The 23,704-nt window shown below is 53.3% G+C and overlaps 1 protein-coding gene across 1 annotated transcript in view; it reads right to left on the bottom strand.

The window, feature by feature from the left end:
• DNAH2 (dynein axonemal heavy chain 2) overlaps positions 1-23,704 on the bottom strand; it is a 149,771-nt gene that overhangs the window by 49,657 nt on the left and 76,410 nt on the right. The window contains exons 11-25 of the mRNA XM_077261641.1: positions 20,639-20,844; positions 19,134-19,263; positions 9,577-9,759; positions 8,439-8,653; positions 8,221-8,367; positions 7,982-8,138; positions 4,441-4,680; positions 4,176-4,364; positions 3,935-4,082; positions 3,540-3,732; positions 3,247-3,447; positions 2,687-2,843; positions 1,523-1,697; positions 1,291-1,454; positions 1,057-1,218 (exon numbers count right to left, since the gene is read on the bottom strand). Of these exons, the coding sequence (XP_077117756.1) occupies positions 1,057-1,218; positions 1,291-1,454; positions 1,523-1,697; positions 2,687-2,843; positions 3,247-3,447; positions 3,540-3,732; positions 3,935-4,082; positions 4,176-4,364; positions 4,441-4,680; positions 7,982-8,138; positions 8,221-8,367; positions 8,439-8,653; positions 9,577-9,759; positions 19,134-19,263; positions 20,639-20,844 (2,667 nt within the window). The remainder of the gene's footprint in view (positions 1-1,056; positions 1,219-1,290; positions 1,455-1,522; positions 1,698-2,686; positions 2,844-3,246; positions 3,448-3,539; positions 3,733-3,934; positions 4,083-4,175; positions 4,365-4,440; positions 4,681-7,981; positions 8,139-8,220; positions 8,368-8,438; positions 8,654-9,576; positions 9,760-19,133; positions 19,264-20,638; positions 20,845-23,704) is intronic.

Below are 23,704 nucleotides of genomic sequence, written 5' to 3'. Positions count from 1 at the left end.
ATCAGCTTACAATGTCAAGCACATGGCTCGAGAAACCACCCCGGAGGACCCTCATCTTCAGCTTACAATGTCATACACCTGGACTGAGAGACTACCCGGGAGGACCCTCACTTTTAGCTTACAATGTCATGCACCCGGCCCGAAAGACCACCCCGGAGGACCCTCACTTTCAGCTTACAATGTCATACACCCGGCCCAAGAGACCACCCCGGAGGACCCTCACCTTCAGCCTACAATGTCATACACCCGGCCCAAGAGATCACCCCGGAGGACCCTCGCCTTCAGCTTATAATGTCATACACCCGGCCCAAGAGACCACCCCTGAGGATCCTCACCTTCAGCTTACAATGTCATGCACCCGGCTCGAGAAACCACGCCGGAGGACCCTCATCTTCAGCTTACAATGTCATGCACCCAGCCCGAGAGACCACCCTGGAGGACCCTCACCTTCAGCTTACAATGTCATGCACCCAGCGAGAGAGACCACCCCGAAGGACCCTCACCTTCAGCTTACAATGTCATACACCCGGCCCGAGAGACTACCCGGGAGGACCCTCACTTTTAGCTTACAATGTCATGCACCCGGCCCGAGAGACCACCCGGAAGACCATCACCTTCAACTTACAATGTCATACACCCGGCCCAAGAGATCACCCCGGAGGACCCTCGCCTTCAGCTTACAATGTCATACACCCGGCCCAAGAGACCACCCTGGAGGACTATCACCTTCAGCTTACAATGTCATGCACCCGGCTCGAGAAACCACCTCGGAGGACCTTCATCTTCAGGTTACAATGTCATACACCCAGTCCGAGAGACCACCCCGGACGACCCTCAGCTTACAAGGTCATACACCCAGCCTGAGAGACCACCCCGGAGGACCCTCACCTTCAGCTTATAATGTCATACACTCTGCCCGAGAGGTCACCCAGAAGGACCGTCACCTTCAGCTTACAATGTCATACACCTGGCCCAAGAAACCACCCCGTAGAACCCTCATCTTCAGCTTACAATGTCATACACCCGGCCTGAGAGACCACCCCGGAGGACCCTCACCTTCAGCTCTCGGCTGAGCTTGACGAGCCTCCTGTACAGACCCTGCGCCGTGTTCTCCATCACCTCGGTTTGCAGGGTGAGGAAGCGGCCACTCTTCCACTCGCCCCAGTTCTGTTCCCACTCTTTGGTGGCTTCCCACACCAGCTGCAGCGCGTCCAGGTCCTGTAAGAAGGTGGCCGTGAGGACTGTGGTGGGACAGGACAGAACGCTGGGAGCTCCTCGCCCCCGACCCACCTTCTCCAGGGCTTGGATGTCTTTGGAGCTTGGCTGCTCGATCTTGAACATGCCGAGTCCGGTGCGCAGGCTGCTCTCCTCTTCCTTCAGGGCGTCCATCATGTTCCGGAAGGTGGAGATCAGCTCCAGCGCCGGATCGCAGCCCACAGAACTGGAGAATGGACCTGGGAGGACAGGAGATGATGGGGGTTCTACTTCTATGAGATGAGATCAGGGTGGGAGCGCTCCTCACCTCTGTCAGTGAACTCCTCCAGGAGGGACCGGGACTTCTTCTTGAACTCGTCGGCCGTGTGGATGAGGCCGGTCTTGAACTTCTCTTTGGACTTTTTCAGCATGGCTTCACCATCTATGAGGCTCTGCTGGAAGGACAGCCATGCCTTGTTCAGGGAGTCCAATGTCTGCAGCACCTGCGCGAACCGGAAGCGTTTACTACAACATGCACTGACCATAGACACTCCAGAGCTGCATTCACCATTTTACTGGCCTCCACTAGAGCTTCCTCCTGCGGGCTCATTGTGGGTGATGTAGTGCTCACATTGGGAGCTGTAATACATGTCCCATTCAGGGCTGTGTATGTGAGCACAGGATAGCCACTTAGTAACCAGCAGAACTGTGAGCGCAGCTCTGGGTGTAGATTAAAGGGGTTTTCCACTGTCAAGAAAGTGGATCCCAAATGCACTAAATGGAGAAGGTACGCGTCCCGTGGGGTCCAGCACCGGCTCGTCGCCACTGCTCGGGTCTCAGTGATTTGGCTGTAGAGCTGACATCACTGCACAGCCGTTGAGCTCAGTGACTGGCTGAAGCGGTGATGAGACGTCACAGGGACTGGAGCAGTGTCGAATAACCGGTGCTGGACCCCATGAAGAACGAGTTTATTATGCTAGGTATAGAAGAGCGTTTAGGGTTCACTTATCTGGAAGTGGAAAGCCCCTTAAAGAGTTTTTTAGCTTAGGACATTTCCATTGGCAAGTAGATGGTGTCCCCCCGCTGGGACCCCCAGTGACCAGCAGTCATCCCCTGGGTAACCTGGCAGCAAGTGTTTGACTTCCCTGCAGTGCCTCCAGCGGGGAAATTAGGCATTCCATGGGCTCTGTGTAATGCAGGACAGGAGGGTCCTCCAGATCGAGTGATGCTCCTTGTGGCAACGATGAGGACACTGGGAGGACCCCACTATTCACGCTCTAATAGGGTGCATGAAAAGGGGGTTTTCTAAACGTGACTACGCCTTTAACCCCTTCCCGCCCCATGACATGCTTTTACGTGCTGGCTGGTGGGACCTGCCTGTAATGGCAGCGACTGGAGCCAGCTCTGATCTCTGCTGCTTATCCAGGTCATCTATGAGCCATAGTGCCTGGAACGCCCCTTTAAGGCTGCGCATGTGGTGACAGATACTCACAGATTCCTCCACCACCACCTCATATTTCTTAAGGATTTCAAACTGGTCGTGGATGGGCAGGATCTGCCCCTCGGTCCTGGAGAGCTCGCCCTGAAGGGTGTCGTATAGGGCAAGGCTCTGGGACAGCTCCTCCAGCGTCTGCGGGGGCTTCACCACCCTGACGGGAGAAAGGAGAACAGCAAATTAGGGGTACAAAGGAGCCGGCCACCATCTCAGACATCTGCTGCACCGGCACACTGTAACAGAAGTGTGTCATAGAAAAAAATAGGCACATGACTTCTCTAGTCGCATCCACAGCTCCATTTACAATTCTGCTGGCTCTGGTGTGTGGAGGAGTTGCTGGTGCATTGCATTGTGGGAGGCTGCTTTCAGCTTGCAGCTTTCACTCTAACTGGAGTCTTAATTAGGTTAGGATGGAAGCCAGACGAGCAGAACTGTAAGTGCAGCTCTGGATGTGATTGGATCTAATGAGATGACCTAGATACATCTCCAGTCGCATCCAGAGCTGCAATCAGAATTCTGCTTTCTCTGGTGCACTGCATTGTGGGAGGAGAGCTGACCTTTCGGCATTGTTGCTCAGGTAGGCGTGCAGCTCCATCAGCTTCTCGGTGGCCATGTGCCTGAGGAGGCCGGTGAACTTGTTCTGCCACTCGTTGCAGTGCTGCACCAGGGCGAACTTCAGCTGGGAGCAGTCCAGCAGCACAAACTGGATGTTCTGCACCGTCTCCTGCTTCTGCACGTTGTTCGCCAGCTCGGTGTATCTGCGGACGAGGGGACGGCACCCAAGAGAGAGAAAGATCCAGAGTCAGCTGAGGAACACGCTGTGGAACGGGAGGAGGACAACTACTCTCACCGGGCAATGTCGGCATCAAACGCAGACACCATGGGGTTAAGTCTCTGGTACCGACGTATCAACGTGTCCTTCTGGGGCTCCCAGATCATTCGGAAGGAGTCCCAGGTCTTCAGGTAAGCCTGGAGGAGAGAAGCGTTGGCGGCCATGCCTGCACCGATCTGAGCCTGGATCTTCTTGATCTCCTCATCCCGTTCTAGGAGACAAAGGTGCGGACACAGGTCAGGGTCCGGAGTCAGGGTCTGGGGTACCTCTGGGGTCCTACACTCTGGATCATCCCAACTTGTGGGACGGGACCCCTCACAACTATCTTATCACAACGTTAAAGAATAGGGAACATAAGCGCAGCAGTCTGCAAAGACAGGAGTGAACGAGACCTTGTCAGCGAGCGCCATTACCCAGGATGGAGTGTATGGGGTCCCGCTGGGACATCCTCTTGGTCAGTATGTCTGGTAGTCTCCTGAACTTGGACACCGTGGTGAAGATTTCCGAGCTGACGCTGCTGATGATGTTGGCGAGCTGCAGCAGGGTGGGAGAGAACTCTACCTGCAACAACGAGGAGGAGACAGTGAGATTATACCCCCAACCTGGGACTCTTCAGGAGCTATGAAACTACAACCCCCCAGATGGGGGCTTTACCTCCGCCGTGGACCCAGGCACGTCATTCTGTAGTACAACCATGACACGGAAGAGGGGGCTCTGCGTAGTTTTGGCATCGCCATTGATGGCTTTCGACAGCTCCTGCAGAGACCACTTGATGTTCAGCCTGAAGGCCTCTTCGATCAGACGATCCATCTTCTCAGTGTAGTTCACCCAGTGCTGCTGGACCTGCCGGGCGACAAACACATCACCATGGTATACCGGGCACAGGAAGGGCCCATCTACAGGTGGCACAGGGCCGTACCTCAGGGCCGTCTGCTCTGAAGACCTCGTAGGTGGCCCTCATAAGGCTGCAGATGTCCTCGTGAAAGCTCTGCAGGCGGCCATGAATAATCCTCCGGTGTTCCTCCTGCATCTCCTGAAACTCCAGGTCTCGGAAGACATGCTTCCCGTCAATGTGGAGCAGCAGCGTCTCGCTTATCACCTGGGCGCAGCGGGAAATGCTCAGGTTGGAGGCCTTGTAGTTGTCAACAATTTGTTGTATCTGGATGTGAAGAACTCATTATTAGTTATGAGAGAGCGTGCTCAGATAAGGTGTTATTGGAGAATGCTCGTGTCCTGATCGAGCATTTAAGGTGTGCTCAAAAAAATGCTCGAGTAGCTGCAGCTGCATGTCTCTCTGCTGTTCGAAAGTCTGTTAGGCAATAGCTGCATGTGTTGCGGTTGCGGCTGTCAAACAGCAACAAAACATGTAGACTCGAGCACGCCGAAAATACTCGATTAGGACACAAGCGTGCTCCAGTAACACCTTATCCGAGCACGCTCGCTCACCTCTACTCGTTATATAAAATTAAAGATCAGTAATACCTACTACTACCCTCACCATTCAGGTGTGCTCTCCTCTAATTGCTCTCTTATACTAGGTGTGCTATCCTCTGACCGCTCTCTTATACTAGGCATGCTCTCCTCTGACTGCTCTCTTATACTAGGCGTGCTCTCCTCTGACCGCTCTCTTATACTAGGTGTGTTCTCCTCTGACTGCTCTCTTATATTAGGTGTGATCTCCTCTGGCAGCTCTCTTATATTAGGTGTGATCTCCTCTGGCAGCTCTCTTCTACTAGGTGTGCTCTCTTCTGATTGCTCTCTTATACTAGGTGTTCTCTCCTCTGACTGCTCTTCTACTAGGTGTGCTCTCCTCTGACTTTTATCTGATACTAGATGTGCTTTCCTCTGACTGCTCTTCTACTAGGAGTGCTCTCTTCTGACTGCTCTCTTATACTAGGTGTTCTCTCCTCTGACTGCTCTTCTACTAGGTGTGCTCTCCTCTGACTTTTATCTTATACTAGATGTGATCTCCTCTGACTGCTCTCTTCTACTAGGTGTGCTCTCCTCTGACTGCTCCTCTACTAGGTGTGCTCTCTTCTGGCTGCTCTTTTATACTAAGTGTGCTCCTCTGCTCTCTTATGCTAGGTGTGCTCTCCTCTGACTGCCCTCTTACACTAGGTGTGCTCTCCTCTGACTGCTCTCTTACACTAGGTGTGCTCTCCTCTGACTGCCCTCTTACACTAGGTGTGCTCTCCTCTGACTGCTCTCTTACACTAGGTGTGCTCTCCTCTGACCTGACTGCCCTCTTACACTAGGTGTGCTCTCCTCTGACTGCCCTCTTATAGTAGGCGTGCTCTCCTCTGACTGCCCTCTTATAGTAGGCGTGCTCTCCTCTGACTGCCCTCTTACACTAGGTGTGCTCTCCTCTGACTGCTGTCTTATTCTAGGGGTGCTCTCCTCTGACTGCTCTTCTACTAGGTGTGCTCTCTTCTGGCTGCTCTTTTATACTAAGTGTGCTCCTCTGCTCTCTTATGCTAGGCGTGCTCTCCTCTGACTGCCCTCTTACACTAGGTGTGCTCTCCTCTGACTGCTCTCTTACACTAGGTGTGCTCTCTTCTGCTCTCTTACACTAGGTGTGCTCTCCTCTGACTGCCCTCTTACACTAGGTGTGCTCTCCTCTGACTGCCCTCTTACACTAGGTGTGCTCTCCTCTGACTGCTCTCTTACACTAGGTGTGCTCTCTTCTGCTCTCTTACACTAGGTGTGCTCTCCTCTCTGACTGTTCGCTTATACTAGGTGTGCTCTGCTCTGACTGCTCTCTTACACTAGGTGTGCTCTCCTCTGACTGCTCTCTTACACTAGGTGTGCTCTCCTCTGACTGCTCTCTTACACTAGGTGTGCTCTCCTATGACTGCTCTCTTACACTAGGTGTGCTCTCCTTTGACAGCTTTTATACTGTGTGTGCTCTCCTCTGACTCCTCTCTTACGCTAGGTGAGCGCGCCTCTGACTGCTGTCTTATACTAGGTGTGCTCTCCTCTGACTTTTATCTTATACTAGGTGTGCTCTCCTCTGACTTTTATCTTATACTAGGTGTGCTCTCCTCTGACTGCTCTCTTCTACTAGGTGTGCTCTCTTCTGGCTGCTCTCTTCTACTAGGTGTTCTCTCTTCTGGCTGCTCTTTTATACTAAGTGTGCTCTCCTCTGACTGCTCTCTTATACTAGGTGTGCTCTCCTCTGACTGCTCTCTTACACTACGTGTGCTCTCCACTGACTGCTTTCTTATACTAGGTGTGCTCTCCTCTGAATGCTCTCTTATACTTGGTGTGCTCCTCTGACTGCTCTCTTATACTTGGTGTGCTCCTCTGACTGCTCTCTTACACTAGGTGTGCTCTCCTCTGACTCCTCTCTTATACTAGGTGTGCTCTCCTCTGACTGCTCTCTTATACTAAGTGTGCTCTCCTCTGACTGCTCTTACACTAGGTGTGCTCTCCTCTGACTGCTCTCTTACACTAGGTGTACTCTCCACTGACTGCTCTTATACTAGGTGTGCTCTCCTCTGACTGCTCTCTTACACTACGTGTGCTCTCCACTGACTGCTTTCTTATACTAGGTGTGCTCTCCTCTGAATGCTCTCTTATACTTGGTGTGCTCCTCTGACTGCTCTCTTATACTTGGTGTGCTCCTCTGACTGCTCTCTTACACTAGGTGTGCTCTCCTCTGACTCCTCTCTTATACTAGGTGTGCTCTCCTCTGACTGCTCTCTTATACTAAGTGTGCTCTCCTCTGACTGCTCTTACACTAGGTGTGCTCTCCTCTGACTGCTCTCTTACACTAGGTGTACTCTCCACTGACTGCTCTCTTATACTAGGTGTACTCTCCACTGACTGCTCTCTTATACTTGGTATGCTCCTCTGACTGCTCTCATACTTGTTGTGCTCCTCTCACTGCTCTCTTACACTAGGTGTGCTCTCCTCTGACTCCTCTCTTATACTAGGTGTGCTCTCCTCTGACTGCTCTATTACACTAGGTGTGCTCTCCACTGACTGCTCTCTTATACTAGGTGTGCTCTCCTCTGACTACTCTGTTACACCAGTTGTACTCTCTTATAACTGCTCTCGTATACTAGGTGTTCTCTCCTCTGACTGCTCTCTTATACTTGGTGTGCTCCTCTGACTGCTCCTTTATACTAAGTGTGTTCCTCTGCTCTCTTATGCAAGATTTTCTTTCCTTGGGCCACTTTCTAAGGCCGTTGTCACACTTGCAACTGTAATACAAGAAACTAACGTGAGTCTCTCAACTCAATACCTGGCACTGCCACCGGCTGTTCGGAAAGGAGTGTTCAGCTGCATAGAAATACATGAAGCCGCACACTCCCATCCCGAGTTCCGGCAGGAGTGCCAGGTATTGAGGAGAGAGACTTGCACGAATTTCTCGCATTGCAGTTGCAAGTATGACACCGGCCTAGTAAGTATATGCTCCTTCACCTTCTGTCCTTCATGGACCTCGGTCACTCTCTCACCTTGCTGGCATGCAGCAGGCAATCATTGATGAAGGCGCTCGACGCTCCTTTCGACGACCAATGTAACTTGCTCAGACCAGGTTGGATCTTTTTGTCCAAGAAGCGGATTCTCTCTCTGAACAGCCCCCGTTCCTCTGGAGAAAGCGCTGCTATAATCCTGAAGAAGATTCGGACAGTGATTGTGGATGAGTTGAGAAGGACTGTGTGCTGGTACCGGACAGAGCCGGGCAGTATCCTACCTGTTATAGGCCCGCACCACCAGCAGGACATTCTCACGCAGGTTCCTGAGGTCCTCCTTCCTCTGATATATGTCCAGCACATAGTGCGGCACCTCGAATAAAAGCCGCTCCCAGTAATGAATCTCCACAAACATCTTCAGCAGGTTCCTGTCCGTCATACATCAAAGATTAGAGGACGTCGCCGAATACACGGCTCCCCAAAACATCCGGTCACTTACTTATCAAAGTTGACATCCAACATGCCAACCTTCTCCTGACTGCGGACCATGAGAGGGATATCCAGCCGCTTCGCTGCTTGCTTATCGGCCAACTGGGACCATTCAGTGAAGATCTTCCTCACCAGTTCGTCCAGCTTCTGTGCTAGCTGCTGGTACTCCTGAATGCTCTCCTCTCCCACCCCAATGCGGGGCATGAAGTGAGCATTGGCCAGGCTCTATGACGAGAAGAACTAGGAGTAATGTCTTACCAACGTCTCCATCTTCTGCACCGCTCCCTTATATACCAGTTCTAATACGTATGCCTTTAATGTCTGAGATCCCACAACGTGTGCATGCCATTTTTATCAGAAATAGTGCCACTCCCAACCCATGGTGTTTTTGAGAATTTCAACATGGCCACTTATTTCTGTCAGACACTATAGTCTGAAGGTCCCTTTAAGAAACCGTCCACGACTCCCTGCCAATCCCTCCGCCGCCCAAATCTTCCTTCCTTCTCCCCCTCGTATGCTAATGATGTCTTTCCTCCCTTTCCTTCCTTTGTTTTGCTTCCCTGTCCCATCTCTCTTTCTTCTTAAATCTTTTCTTTGCATGGATTTTCCGTCCCCGTTCTTCTCTCTGCAGGACCGTCAGGAAGTAATAGAATGAAAGAGGAGGCGGCGGACCACCAGGAACGTGCGCAGCGTGTACTACAAGCGGACTACACAGAGAACACATCACAGGCTGCGGGCTCAGGAGAAAGCCGCTGTCACTGTCAATTCGCATTTACACGCAGCGTATGCTAATCCTACACGCCACCGCCGAGCGGGCGGGGGAGCCCAGCGGTGTTATTGAGACGTCTCCCGAAGCTGCACGCTTGTCATCTGACACAGCAGTGAGCTGACTACCTGCATCTATTGACACGCGTGACACGTTATCTGCGCACCATGTTGTATCGCCCATCAATGCCACCTCTGTGTCACCTCCTCGTCATCCTCAGCCGAGTGCAAGTTTTCAATGATTAACTCAATAAAATACATTGGGGGAGTATGTTACGTAGCAAGCTGAGAGAACATGTGTGTCATACGTACCTTACTACCGGGGGCGGACTACAGGCACCAGCTGACTAAGATGATAGTAATGGATAAGGCTTGGCGCTCACCTCCATAGGCCGGTCGATTCTCCTCTTCAGGGCCCGCACCCAGTGAGCCTGGCCGGCGTAGCGGCACATGTGGGGGGCGACTGTCGGGACCTTCTGTCCGAGCTCCTTGTTCACCAGATCCAGCTCATTCTTGAACAGCTCGTACACGTGAACCGTCTTCTTATCAAATGTACGTTTTATGGCCTGGCAGAAGGAGAGAAGCCCATATCATGTGGAGAAGACTGACGGCCATAGTGCTGGGGCTTCTCCACTATATGAAAGTGTTATGGACCCAGAAATAACTTCATTTTCCCTCGCTTGTCACATCGCAACCATCCATTAGTGTCTACATAAACTCTGACCCCACACACATTATATACACACTGTGATGCGCGATTACTAAGGGGTTGGGGAACACTCGCTCAGCAACGGAATTAAGGCACATGGGCATGTGTCATGATATTGTATAAAATGTAATATGATTTGGTAGCTTTGCCTGTCAGACCCATGCTGCGGGCTAAAAACCCCCCTTCTCTCTGTGTTTGTGTTTGCTGAGATGTGGACGTGTAGAAGAGGTTTTATTGCTCTGGCTGTAAATTCCAGGCTTTGGGCAACTTACTCATCCCTCCTCCCATCAAGAATCAGCTAGAACTGGTATAGAAGTTTTCCAAAATCCATGAGGGTCTTTGTTCTAATACGATAAGATTCTGGGCCACCGACTTGGGCTAGGAAAATAATAAATACCTATTGCTAACGTCCATCAGCCACTGTCAGCCACTGTAAGCAGGAGCCTCCAAGTCCAACAGAGACAGAGTACAGATTTCTCCGGAACCGGGCGACCCAACGAGCCCGAATTTACTACCCATAGAAAGCCAATGGTAAAAGAAGATGAATGAGGGGTGTGCTGGGATTCTGACATGTTCTGGAGGGGAGATACTAGCATTATAAAACTTTGTGTTAAATTTGGTAAATCTGATGAGAGGGGAGGGCGATGTTAACTCAACCCCTTTAGTGATGTCACGAGGCTCCAGTTTTTAAGTGACTCCACTTAACCCAGCCTTCAGTCTTAGTCTTACCAGAGGAGCTCTGACTGCCAGACCTGATGCATTGGGACATTTGGGAGCTCCGCCCACTAGCCTGGTTCTGCCTGCAATGTCCTGAATACATGTAAGTGTTGATTTCTCATGTAATCCCTGTTTTTTTTATAATTACCTCGTACATATTTTCAATTGTCTCATTTTGTAACATCTTTTATACCTTTTTATAAACACTGCCTTAATCTTTAATGGAGTAAAATATTTAAAATACTAGATTCGTTCTCCTGTTCTAAAACGTACCCTAAGTCTTCTGAAGGGAATTACGCTACTGTTTTGGGTTAGCTTCGGACCCGTTTAATCGAAGCTGGTGGCAGCATACCTTTGTTCTGTGCCTTTGGGAGTCGTTGTAGCGACGGCGGCATTGATAATTATTGTTCCTGCCTGAGTGGGAGTAGTTATATCGCCTCGCTGCAGCGTGCCCAATAGCCAGTACAAAGCAGGCAGCCTTTCTGGCGACTAATTACCCTAGGTGCAGTACCTAGTCTGACCTGAGGGTAAGGGGTGCGCCAGAGAGCTGCAAGTTCAAGCGGAACTGTAAAGCGGGATATATATAAATCCCTGCAGTTCGTGGTATATTGAAGAGCAGTGGGATAACTAAAATAAGCCCCTGCTGTAAACTAAGAGGTCAATAGCCTTGTGTGTGTTTTTCCATCACATTGTAGACGTGGAGGGATAATTAAGATAAGCCCCCCTGCACATGTGATAGCCGTCTGTTGGCCTAAAGTCACCCTGATCCGTGACGTAGGGGTGACGGTCACGGTGTGAATCGTAACAAATTGGTGGCAGTGCGGGGGAATCTTAGAGCATTAGTGATTTGGTTTGAGCAATCATTCCTGTCACTAAAAACTTGCAAAGTTCTTGCGAGGACTCTGCGCAAATAAGTTTGGAGAACGAACTCAGTGTTTATTAGTCCTGAGACAATTGTGTGTACTGGTAATTATCCCTTCCCTTTCTCTTCATTTTTCTGTCCTATCTTTTATTTGGCAACCATGGTTGTGCTGGGAGAAACCTTTTATGAGCAGCAGACCAGAGACACCCTTATTGCCTTATGCAAGTCACAGCACATTGACTTTGCAAGCAAAAACAAAGCCCAACTGGTCGCAGATCTGGTGCAATGGGAAGCCGCTCTAGACCACTCTCAGAGCCCAGTGGCCGCAGAAGCCAGCACAAGCGAACATGGTGCTGCAGCAGAGGTCCAACCACTGAATACGGGCCCAACTAGCAACCAGGGCGGTTTGGATCCCAGTCTGCTGGCGGTCTTGGAACTACTCACCGCCGATGACCATGATGGACGTCGGCAGCTGATCCAGCAATACCAGGAGCGAGCCGAGCGAGAGGCCCAGGCCCAACGAGCTGAGCGCCAAGCCCAGCGAGAATATGAACTGGAGATGCTCCGGCAGGGGGTGATGCCCTCCACCGCCCGGAGCCGTGAGCCCAGCAGCGCTCAGATACCGAAGCCTCGGCCCGATCACTTTCCTGTTATGGAAAAGGACGGGGACTTGGACACTTTTCTGCGGGCCTTTGAGAAAGCCTGCAGACAGTACCAGCTGCCTACAGACGAATGGGCACGATACCTGACCCCAGGGCTGAGAGGCAAAGCTCTGGAGGCATTTGCTGCCCTCCCTCAAGAACAAGATGGTGACTATGAGGCCATCAAGCAGGCCCTCATAGCCAAGTACCAGCTTACACCCGAGGTGTACCGTAGAAAGTTCCGGAACCTCCAACGTGGCCCACATGACAGCTACGGTGATGTGGTACATGGACTGGGGACCCACTTTGACCAGTGGACCCAAGGACTGTCAGTGACCACCTTTGCACAGCTGCGAGACCTGATGATCAAAGACCAGTTCTTACATCTTTGCCCAGCTGAGGTGCGACAGTTCGTGATGGACAGAGAACCCAAAGACGTGACGAAAGCAGCGCAGATTGCCGATGCCTATGAGGCCAACTGTAGATCGGAAGTGCAGAAGCCAGTCACCACCAGCTGGAGAGGGGGTAAGCCTGCAACCAACGCCAGTACCCCTGCCAGCCAACACCCCAGAAGTCCTGTCCCCGTAGCCAACAGCATCAGACATACCACCGAACCTCGCCAGTGTTTCGCCTGCAAGCGGACTGGTCATATCAGTCCCCACTGTCCAGACAAGCCGAAGAACCCCTCATCCAAGGCCCCAGGGCCTAATGCAGCAGTTCTTTTGGTGGGTGGTGTGGCTGGGAGGGTGTGTGACAACGTACAACACGTCACCGTGGGAGGCCATGTTGCTACAGGCCTCAAGGGCACCGGGGCTGAACGGACCCTCATCCGAGCCGAACTGGCGGCCCCTGAAGAAATCATTCCGGGGAAAACCCTAACTGTCACTGGGATGGGGGGCATCAGGAGTCCCTTGCCAATGGGGTGTCCCTTGCCAATGGCCCGGGTTTATATTGATTGGGGTACCGGGAGCGGGGTGAAGGAAGTGGGGCTGTCTGATAATTTGCCCACTGATGTTTTGTTGGGGACTGATTTGGGGAGGATGGTTGCATACTACATTCCTGACACCCCTCCCCAATCTGCTAATAAGGGTAACGTTAACCCTGATGATGTTCATGATGATGGGAAATCGCATGTGTTACCTGACCATGCTTTATCTTGTAATGATGCATCTGATAACCATTTTTTCCCTAGGATTGATGGAAAAAATGTTGTACCTGTGCCAACTGAACCTGATAATGATTTTTCTGTGAAAGTTGATGTGTCCATAGGTACAGGAGTGCTCAGCCACGTCGCTCTGCGGAGTGAGACGGCTGAGGAACCCCTAGCAGGGGCACGTGTCGGTGCTACAGGAAATGGGGAGATACATGGGAACCGTGAGGAAGGTGATGCCATGCAATTGACCAGTGCCACTGAGGAAGGTAACTGGCCCATAAGTAGCACTGCTGCTGAGGTAATGGGGGTGGATGGGGAGGTAGAGCCCATAGCAGCGTCGGCTGATGGGTCTGTAGAAATCCCCGGGGAGACAGCCTATGCAGCTGCTGTCACCCGCAGTCAGAGTGCCCGGAAAGCAGATAACTGTCTGCCTTCCGGACCCTCCTCAGTCATCATTGTGACTGAACCAGAGGTGGACCCAGAGCAGGTCCCAGAGGGTTCCCGTGGGAAAGGGACCCTGACGTCTGGCTTCCCCTAGCCAGGAGTTTCAGGCCGCTCTGAGCGCAGATGCGAGCCTAGAGAGTTTGAGACAACTCGCCGAGACGCCCACCTCCGTGACTGATAAGGAGAGGGTGGTCTGGGAATGAGGAAGGTTATACCTGGAGACAGTACTCGGAAAATCACAAAAGGAGTGGTTAAGGTCGTCCCGCAGCAATTCCGGGGTGAGTTGTTATGGATTGCCCATGAGATCCCGCTAGCTGGACACTTGGGGATCAGCAAAACTAAGGCCCGGCTGTCTCAACACTTCTATTGGCCTAAGATGGGGACAGATGTGTCAAACTACTGCTGCTCCTGTATCACCTGTCAAAGAGTGGGGAAGGCGGGGCCTGCTCTTAAGGCTCCCCTGATCCCTCTGCCAGTGATAGAGGAGCCTTTCCAGAGGATCGCGGTGGACATTGTGGGCCCGCTGGCCGTCCCCAGTAGCTCTGGAAAGCAATACATCCTTACTGTGGTAGACTACGCTACCCAGTACCCAGAGGCAGTAGCTCTGTCGTCAACTAGGGCAGATAAGGTGGGGGATGCCCTGTTAGCTATCTTTTCACGTGTAGGATTTCCCAGGGAGATGCTTACCGATCAAGGGACCCAATTCATGTCTCGCCTAATGGAGGCTCTCTGTAAGAGAATGCAGGTGAAGCACCTGGTATCGAGTGCGTATCACCCACAGACCAATGGCTTGTGTGAACGCTTCAATGGTACCCTCAAACAGATGCTACGCATGCTGGTTGAGACACAAGGGTGCGACTGGGAGCGGTACCTCCCACACCTGCTGTTCGCTTACCGAGCGGTTCCGCAGGCCTCGACGGGGTTCTCCCCCTTCGAGCTCCTGTACGGCAGGCGAGTCCGGGGACCCCTTGGGTTGGTAAGGGAATCCTGGGAGGAGGAGCCGAATCCTTCTGAAGTGTCCATAGTGGAGTATGTCATGCGCTTCCGTGACAAGATGCAGACCTTGACGCAGTTGGTGCATGACAACATGACGCAGGCTCAGGCTGACCAGAAGCACTGGTACGACCAGAACGCCCGGGAGAGGACCTACCACGTGGGTCAAAAGGTGTGGGTGCTGGTCCCCGTACCAAAGGATAAGCTTCAGGCAGCCTGGGAGGGCCCGTACGTCGTCCACCAACAGCTCAACCCGGTCACCTACGTGGTCACACTTGACCACACTCGGGGTAGGCGAAAGGCCTTTCACGTCAACATGATGAAGGCTCATCACGAACGTGAACCTTTCATCCTACCGGTCTGCAGCTTGCCCGAAGACGGGGAGGAAGACACCCTCCTGGACATGCTGGTCCAAGCGAAGGTCGGTGGGTCCATTGAGGACGTGGAGGTAAGCGCCTCGTTAACTGAACCCCAGCGGTTGCAGTTGCAAACCACACTGGAACCCTTCCGGGTCGTGTTCTCCAACCGACCTGGAAAAACTGAGTTAGCAGTCCACGAGGTGGACACCGGGAATCATGCCCCACTACGGCGAACACCCTATCGAATCTCCGACCAGGTGCAGCAGGTTATGCGCCAGGATATCGATGAGATGTTACAGCTGGGGGTGATCCGACGGTCAAAGAGTGCGTGGGCCTCACCTGTAGTTCTCGTGCCCAAGAAGGACCGGACCACCCGGTTCTGCGTGGACTACAGGGGGCTCAACGCCATCACAGCCTCTGACGCGCACCCAATGCCGCGCATCGAAGAGCTGCTTGAGAGGTTAGCGGGCGCAAAATACCTGACCATAATGGATCTGAGTCAAGGATACTGGCAGATTCCCCTGAGCCCCGAGGCGCAGGAGAAGTCCGCCTTTATCACACCCTTCGGACTGTACGAGTCCACGGTCATGCCCTTCGGCATGAAGAATGCCCCTGCCACTTTCCAGCAGATGGTCAACCTCCTGCTTTAGGGACTGGAGAAGTACGCGGTGGCGTACTTGGATGACATTGCCATCTTCAGTTCCTCCTGGGAGAAACACCTGCAGCATCTCGAGGAGGTGCTCAGGTGAATTCACCAAGCTGGACTGACTATCAAGCCCGGAAAGTGCCAGATGGGCATGAGGGAGGTCCACTACCCGGGACACCGGGTAGGCGGGGGCACCCTAAAGTCAGAGCCTGAGAAAGTGGGAGCGATCGTGAACTGGCCCACTCCCCGGATCAAGAAACAGGTGATGTCCTCCCTGGGCACTGCAGGGTACTATAGGCGCTTCGTACAGCACTATAGTAGCCTGGCAAAACCCTTGACGGACCTCACCAGGAAGAAGCTACCCCACATCGTCAACTGGACTGACGGCTGTGAGGGGGCCTTCCAGGCGTTGAAAACCGCGCTGTGCAACACCCCTGTGTTGAAAGCAGTCGACAGCAGTCGACCGTTCTTGGTACAGACTGACGCCAGCGAGTTTGGCCTCGGTGCTGTGCTCAGCCAGGTTGACTAGGAGGACCAAGAGCACCCCGTGTTGTACCTGAGCCGGAAACTTTTGCCGAGGGAAGTGGCCTACTCCACCATCGAGAAGGAGTGCCTGGCCATAGTCTGGGCCCTGCAGCGCTTGCAACCCTACTTGTATGGCCATGCCTTCACTGTGGTGACCGACCACAACCCTCTGCTCTGGCTAAACGCCATGCGTGGAACCATAGGCAGGTTGCTACGGTGGAGCCTTGCCCTTCAGCAGTTTGACTTCACCATTGAACACAAAACGGGCAGGGAGCATGGCAATGCAGATGGACTGTCCCGCCAGGGGGAACCTACTGAGGTGCGCATGGAGGCATACCAAGGGCTTCTGCCTACGTAGCGCAGACCAAAAGGGGGAGGTGTCACGATATTGTATGAAATGTAATATGATTTGGTAGCTTTGCCTGTCAGACCCATGCTGCGGGCTAAAAACCCCCCTTCTCTCTGTGTTTGTGTTTGCTGAGATGTGGACGTGTAGAAGAGGTTTTATTGCTCTGGCTGTAAATTCCAGGCTTTGGGCAACTTACTCATCCCTCCTCCCATCTAGAATCAGCTAGAACTGGTATAGAAGTTTTCCAAAATCCATGAGGGTCTTTGTTCTAATATGATAAGATTCTGGGCCACCGACTTGGGCTAGGAAAATAATAAATACCTATTGCTAACGTCCATCGGTGGGTCTGTCAGCCACTGTAAGCAGGAGCCTCTAAGTCCAACAGGGACAAAGTACAGATTTCTCCAGAACCGGGCGACCCAACGAGCCCGAATTTACTACCCATAGAAAGTCAATGGTAAAAGAAGATGAATGAGGGGTGTGCTGGGATTCTGACATGTTCTGGAGGGGAGATACTAGCATTATAAAACTTTGTGTTAAATTTGGTAAATCTGATGACAGGGGAGGGTGATGTTAACTCAACCCCTTTAGTGATGTCACGAGGCTCCAGTTTTTAAGTGACTCCACTTAACCCAGCCTTCAGTCTTAGTCTTACCAGAGGAGCTCTGACTGCCAGACCCGATGCATTGGGACATTTGGGAGCTCGGCCCACTAGCCTGGCTCTGCCTGCAATGTCCTGAACACATGTAAGTGTTGATTTCTCATGTAATCCCTGTTTTTTTTATGATTACCTTGTACATATTTTCAATTGTCTCATTTTGTAACATCTTTTATACCTTTTTATAAACACTGGCTTAATCTTTAATGGAGTAAAATATTTAAAATACTAGATTCGTTCTCCTGTTCTAAAACGTACCCTAAGTCTTCTGAAGGGAATTATGCTACTGTTTTGGGTTAGCTTCGGACCCGTTTAATCGAAGCTGGTGGCAGCATACCTTTGTTCTGTGCCTTTGGGAGTCGTTGTAGCGACGGCGGCGTTGATAATTATTGTTCCTGCCTGAGTGGGAGTAGTTATATCGCCTCGCTGCAGCGTGCCCAATAGCCAGTACAAAGCAGGCAGCCTTTCTGGCGACTAATTACCCTAGGTGCAGTACCTAGTCTGACCTGAGGGTAAGGGGGGCGCCAGAGAGCTGCAAGTTCAAGCGGAACTGTAAAGCGGGATATATATAAATCCCTGCAGTTCGTGGTATATTGAAGAGCAGTGGGATAACTAAAATAAGCCCCTGCTGTAAACTAAGAGGTCAATAGCCTTGTATGTGTTTTTCCATCACATTGTAGCAGTGGAGGGATAACTAAGATAAGCCCCCCTGCACATGTGATAGCCGTCTGTTGGCCTAAAGTCACCCCGGTCCGTGACGTAGGGGTGACGGTCACGGTGTGAATCATGACAGCATGTGTTTCACATAAACAGTCTATTTGGTTTATTTACACGTCATAAACCACTTGAGGCCATGTTAAATATTACAGGCTTAACACATACTCCACAGCCCTTCATAGCATATGGCTTTAAGATGCAGTCACTAAACACGCCAGACCTCTTTGTCCAGTTACCGTGGGTGGCCGCACGCCGAACAGTTCATTAATGTCCATGGAACACAACAGGCACCAACACACGACATTAGACTGCAGTCTCTAAACATGCTGGACCTTACTCCGTCCAGTTACCATGGGTGACCGCACAGTTCATTAACTGACCCCATGTCAGTGCACACAGTTCCCCATACCCTGGGTTACCTTCCAGGAGCTCCTGCTCCACATGCTGACTCCTGTCAGTACTCTCTCTCCCAGGGAAGCTGCCGAACAGGGATCACTGTCCCGAACAATGCCTTGCTCACCAGGCCACCTGACAGTCCAGATCCTCAGACGGGCGGTAGCTCCCCCAATGCAGTGCTGTCACAGACTCTGCATACATGGCCTCTCCATGTGCTATTCAGGAAGTACTACTCCCAGGATCTTCCAACACAGGATGTTCTATTCAGGAAATCCAACTCCCAGGATCTTCCAACACACAGGCCTCCAGGTCCAAGACCTCACCATGTGCTCTCCAGGAAGTCCGTCCAACACATAGACCTTCCAGGACCTTACACACTCTCTCCCATGTGCTTCCCAAGAATCTGGTCCACACACAGGACCTTCCAAGCAGATGGAGACCATGTGACCACACCATAGTCACATTATATACTTGTAACCACTCCCATAGGTGGGAGGTGTGTATGGTTAGTCAGACCCACCCAGCTCTCCAACTAACCCTGTAAGCCTCCCTTTAAAGCTACACAAACACAACTCTTATGGAACTACGAGTCCCAGAACAACAATACTGGCTTACAGCGCAGATTCCCTCTGCGACACATACCGGCCATTTAAAATTATGCTGGACCCTGTTTCACAAAGCCAGTTACGCCACCATGCGTATCTTCAGGAGCCCACATAGCGCCCCCTACATGCAGCACGGGTCACTGCATCACAACACACAAACACTCACCTCTCGGGCTGACAGGTGGTGGAAAACGTCCAGCAGCTCCACACCCTGCTCCACGCCACGCACCGTTTCAAAGGCCGTCATCATGAGATTCTGGATCATTACCTCCAGGTCCTTCACAGACGCTCTAAATCTACAGAGCAGGCAACTGGTCAGGACTGGTGGAGAAGACAGGTGCAGACTGGTGGAGAAGACAGGTGCGGAGTGGTGGAGAAGACAGGTGCAGACTGGTGGAGAAGACAGGTGCAGACTGGTGGAGAAGACAGGTGCAGACTGGGGGAGAAGACAGGTGAGGACTGGGGGGGAAGACAGGTGCGGACTGGGGAGAAGACAGGTGCGGACTGGGGGAGAAAACAGGTGCAGACTGGGGGAGAAGACAGGTGAGGACTGGGGGAGAAGACAGGTGCGGACTGGGGAGAAGACAGGTGCGGACTGGACTGGGGGAGAAGACGGGTGCAGACTGGTGGAGAAGACGGGTGCAGACTGGTGGAGAAGACTGGTGCAGACTGGTGGAGAAGACGGGACTGGTGGAGAAGACTGGTGCAGACTGGTGGAGAAGACGGGACTGGTGGAGAAGACTGGTGCAGACTGGTGGAGAAGACGGGTGCAGACTGGTGGAGAAGACGGGTGCAGATTGGTGGAGAAGACAGGTGCGGACTGGGGGAGAAGACGGGTGCAGACTGGGGGAGAAGAAGGGTGAAGACTGGGGGAGAACATGGGTGCACACTGGGGGAAAAGACAGGTGGCGGACTGGTGGAGAAGACAGGTGCAGACTGGTGGAGAAGACAGGTGCAGACAGGTGGAGAAGAGATGTGCACTGGTGGAGAAGATGGGCGCAGAATGATGATGAAGACGGGTGCGGACTGGTGGAGAAGACAGGTGCAGACTTGTGGATTAGATGGGTGTGCACTGGTGGATTACATGGGTGTGCATTGGTGGATTAAAGGGGCGCGCACTGGTGGATTAGACAGATGCGCACTGGTGGATTAGACGGGTGCGCACTGGTGGATTAGATGGGTGGGCACTGGTGGATTAGATGTGTGCGCACTGATGGATTAGACGGGTGCGCACTGGTGGATTAGACAGGTGCGCACTGGTGGATTAGACGGGTGCGCACTGGTGGATTAGACGGGTGCGCACTGGTGGATTAGACGGGTGCGCACTGGTGGATTAGACGGGTGCGCACTGGTGGATTAGACGGGTGCGCACTGGTGGATTAGACGGGTGCGCACTGGTGGATTAGACTGGTGCGCACTGGTGGATTAGACTGGTGCGCACTGGTGGATTAGACGGGTGCGCACTGGTGGATTAGACTGGTGCGCACTGGTGAATTAGACGGGTGTGCACTGGTGGATTAGATGGGTGAACACTGGTGGAGAAGAATTATGTGAAGCATGGAAGCACGTTTGTATCCACGAGCAGTGTGACAGGTCCCATGACATAGTGGGTGACAAAAGTGAGGGTGGTCCTGAGGAGGGGGCTGGGCACAGCGGGACGCTGTTCCTTACAGGTTGTAGTCATCGTGCCATGAAGTGTTCTTCACATCCAGGATGGTTTTCTTCACCGACTTCAGAATCGCTAAGTTCTTATGAAACGTCTCCTCAATCTCCAGCAGGTTGCGGGTGGTTTGGGGGCCGCGCTGCCCTGGAAAGCAAGGAAGCGGGGTCTGCTGTCCGTCCTCCCAGCGCCCAAACTGCTGCTGGCACAAGCACACCTGGCACACAAGGATGGGAAGACACTGATCAGAGCTGACCGGCCCATGGTAAGTGCAGTCAGAGGAGTAAGAACCAATACACTGCACCCCGACCACACCGAGGTGGTCCGCAGCACCCTGACCACAGAGAAGTCGTCCGCAGTACCCCAACCACAGAAAGGAGGTCCGCAGCACCCCTACCACAGAGAGGATGTCCGCAGCACCCTGACCACACGGAAGTTGTACACCTCACCCAGACCACAGAGAAAAGGTCCGCCGCACCCCGACCACACGGAAGTGGTACACCTCACCCAGACCACAGAGAAGAGGTCCGCAGTACCCAGACCACAGAGAGGAGGACAGCAGGACCCCAACCACAGAGAGGATGTCCGCAGCATCCCGACCACAGAGAGGAGGTCCGCAGCACCCCGACCACACAGAGGAGGTTCGCAGCACCCAGCCCACACATAGGTGGTACACTGCACCACTGCAGACAGCACAGAGGAGGTACACAGCACCACTGCAAACAGCTCAGAGGAGGTAAACAGTACCACTGCAGATAGCAGAAAGGAGGTAGACAGCACCGCTGCAGACAGCACAGAGGTGTTACGCAGCACCACTGCAGACAACAGAGGAGGTACACAGCACCGCTGCAGACAGCAGATGAGGTACACAGCACCGCTGCAGACAGCAGAGGAGGTACACAGCACCGCTGCAGACAGCAGAGGAGGTACACAGCACCGCTGCAGACAGCAAAGGAGGTACACAGCACCGCTGCAGACAGCAGAGGAGGTACACAGCACCGCTGCAGACAGCAGAGGAGGTACACAGCACCGCTGCAGACAGCAGAGGAGGTACAGAGCAGCGCTGCAGACAGCAGAGGAGGTACACAGCACCGCTGCAGACAGCAGAGGAGGTACACAGCACCGCTGCAGACAGCAGAGGAGGTACAGAGCAGCGCTGCAGACAGCAGAGGAGGTACACAGCACCGCTGCAGACAGCAGAGGAGGTACACAGCACTGCTGCAGACAGCAGAGGAGGTACAGAGCAGCGCTGCAGACAGCAGAGGAGGTACACAGCACCGCTGCAGACAGCAGAGCAGGTACACAGCATCGCTGCAGACAGCACACTGGGCGAGGTAATAAAGGTATCCGTCCAATTCATCAGCAGACACAGATCTCCAGAAATATGGAAAGCACACACGGGGTTCTGCTTTATTTAACCCCTCACGCCTGTCACAGAGATCAGGAACATAAAGAGTTACTGCACCTCCACCACACAATGGGCAGCCGGCATGTATGTCTGTCACTCGCTGTATTGCCATAGTAACATGCCAAGCGAATGTGGCCTTGACAGTGTCCCGCAGCACAGATGAATGGGGTTTATAAAAGGGACTGAGGCAGGAGGCACCGAAGCTCAGCGCCACGGATCACTGCCAGCAGATGTGCGATAGGACACAGTGACCAACAGCCTGACACTCACGGCTCTGCTGTGCCACCCTGCCTGCACCCAGCCTGTGCCACCCTGCCCCTGGCCTGTGCCATCCGGCCTGTGCCACCCTGCACCTGGTCTGTGCCATCCGTCCTGTGCCACCCTGGCCTGTGCCATCCGTCCTGTGCCACCCTGCCCCTGGCCTGTGCCATCCGACCTGTGCCACCCTGCCCCTGGCCTGTGCCATCCGGCCCCTGGCCTGTGCCATCCGGCCTGTGCCACCCTGCCCCTGGCCTGTGCCATCCGGCCTGTGCCACCCTGCCCCTGGCCTGTGCCACCCAGCCCCTGGCCTGTGCCATCCGGCCTGTGCCACCCTGCCCCTGGCCTGTGCCATCCGGCCTGTGCCACCCTGCACCCGGCCTGTGCCATCTGGCCTGTGCCACCCTGCCCCTGGCCTGTGCCATCCGGCCTGTGCCACCCTGGCCTGTGCCACTCTTCACTACGCCTGTGCCACCCTGCCCCTGGCCTGTGCCATCCGCCCTGTGCCACCCTGCCCCTGGCCTGTGCCCCCCTGCACCTGGCCTGTGCCATCCTGCACCAAGTCTGTGCCACTCTTCACTCCGCCTGTGCCACTCTGCATCTGGCCTGTGCCATCCAGCCTGTGCCACCCTGCAGTCAACCTGTGCCTGCCTGCACCCAGCCTATGTCACCCTGCAACTGATCTATGCCACACTGCACCACAATGGACCCATCCTGTGCAACCTTGTGCCACAATGGACCCATTCTGTGCCACCCTGCAACTGACTTGTGTCACTCTGCGACACAATGGACCGACGCTGTGGCACCCTGTACCTGTCCTGTGCCATCTTGTGCCATCCTGTAATTGACCTGTGCCAACCTGTACATGCATTGTTGCATTGTGCCACATTGTTATCCACCTTCACCCAGCCTGTGCTACCCTGCAACTAACCTTTGCCACCCTGCATTCAGCCTGTGCCAACCAGCAAATGACCTGTGCCTCCGTGCACCCAGCCTGTGTAACCCTGCAATTGACCTGAGCTACCCTGCAGCCAGCATGTGCCACACTGCACCAAACCTGTGCCACCCTGCACCCAGCCTGTGCCAACCAGCAGGCCACCTTGCACATTCCTGTATCCAGGCTATGACACTCTGAACCCAGCCTGTGCCACCCTGTAGCTGACCTGTGCCACCCTGCAGCTGACCTGTGCCACCCTGCACCTAGCCTGTGACAACCTGCACCCAACCTGTGCCACTCTGCACCACAATGAACACATCCTGTGCCACCCTACACCCAGCATGTACCACCAAGCAACCAACCTGTGCCACCCTGTACCCTACCTGTGCCATCCCACACCCCACCTATACTACCCTGTACCCATATTTTGCCACCCTGTTACTGCCTTTACCCTGCCTATGCCACCCTATACCC

Source organism: Ranitomeya variabilis, chromosome 5, assembly GCF_051348905.1.
Source record: "Ranitomeya variabilis isolate aRanVar5 chromosome 5, aRanVar5.hap1, whole genome shotgun sequence".
NCBI lineage: Eukaryota > Metazoa > Chordata > Amphibia > Anura > Dendrobatidae > Ranitomeya > Ranitomeya variabilis.
The sequence above is the reverse complement of the archived record's forward strand: the minus strand, read 5'-3'. Positions and strand labels throughout refer to the sequence as shown.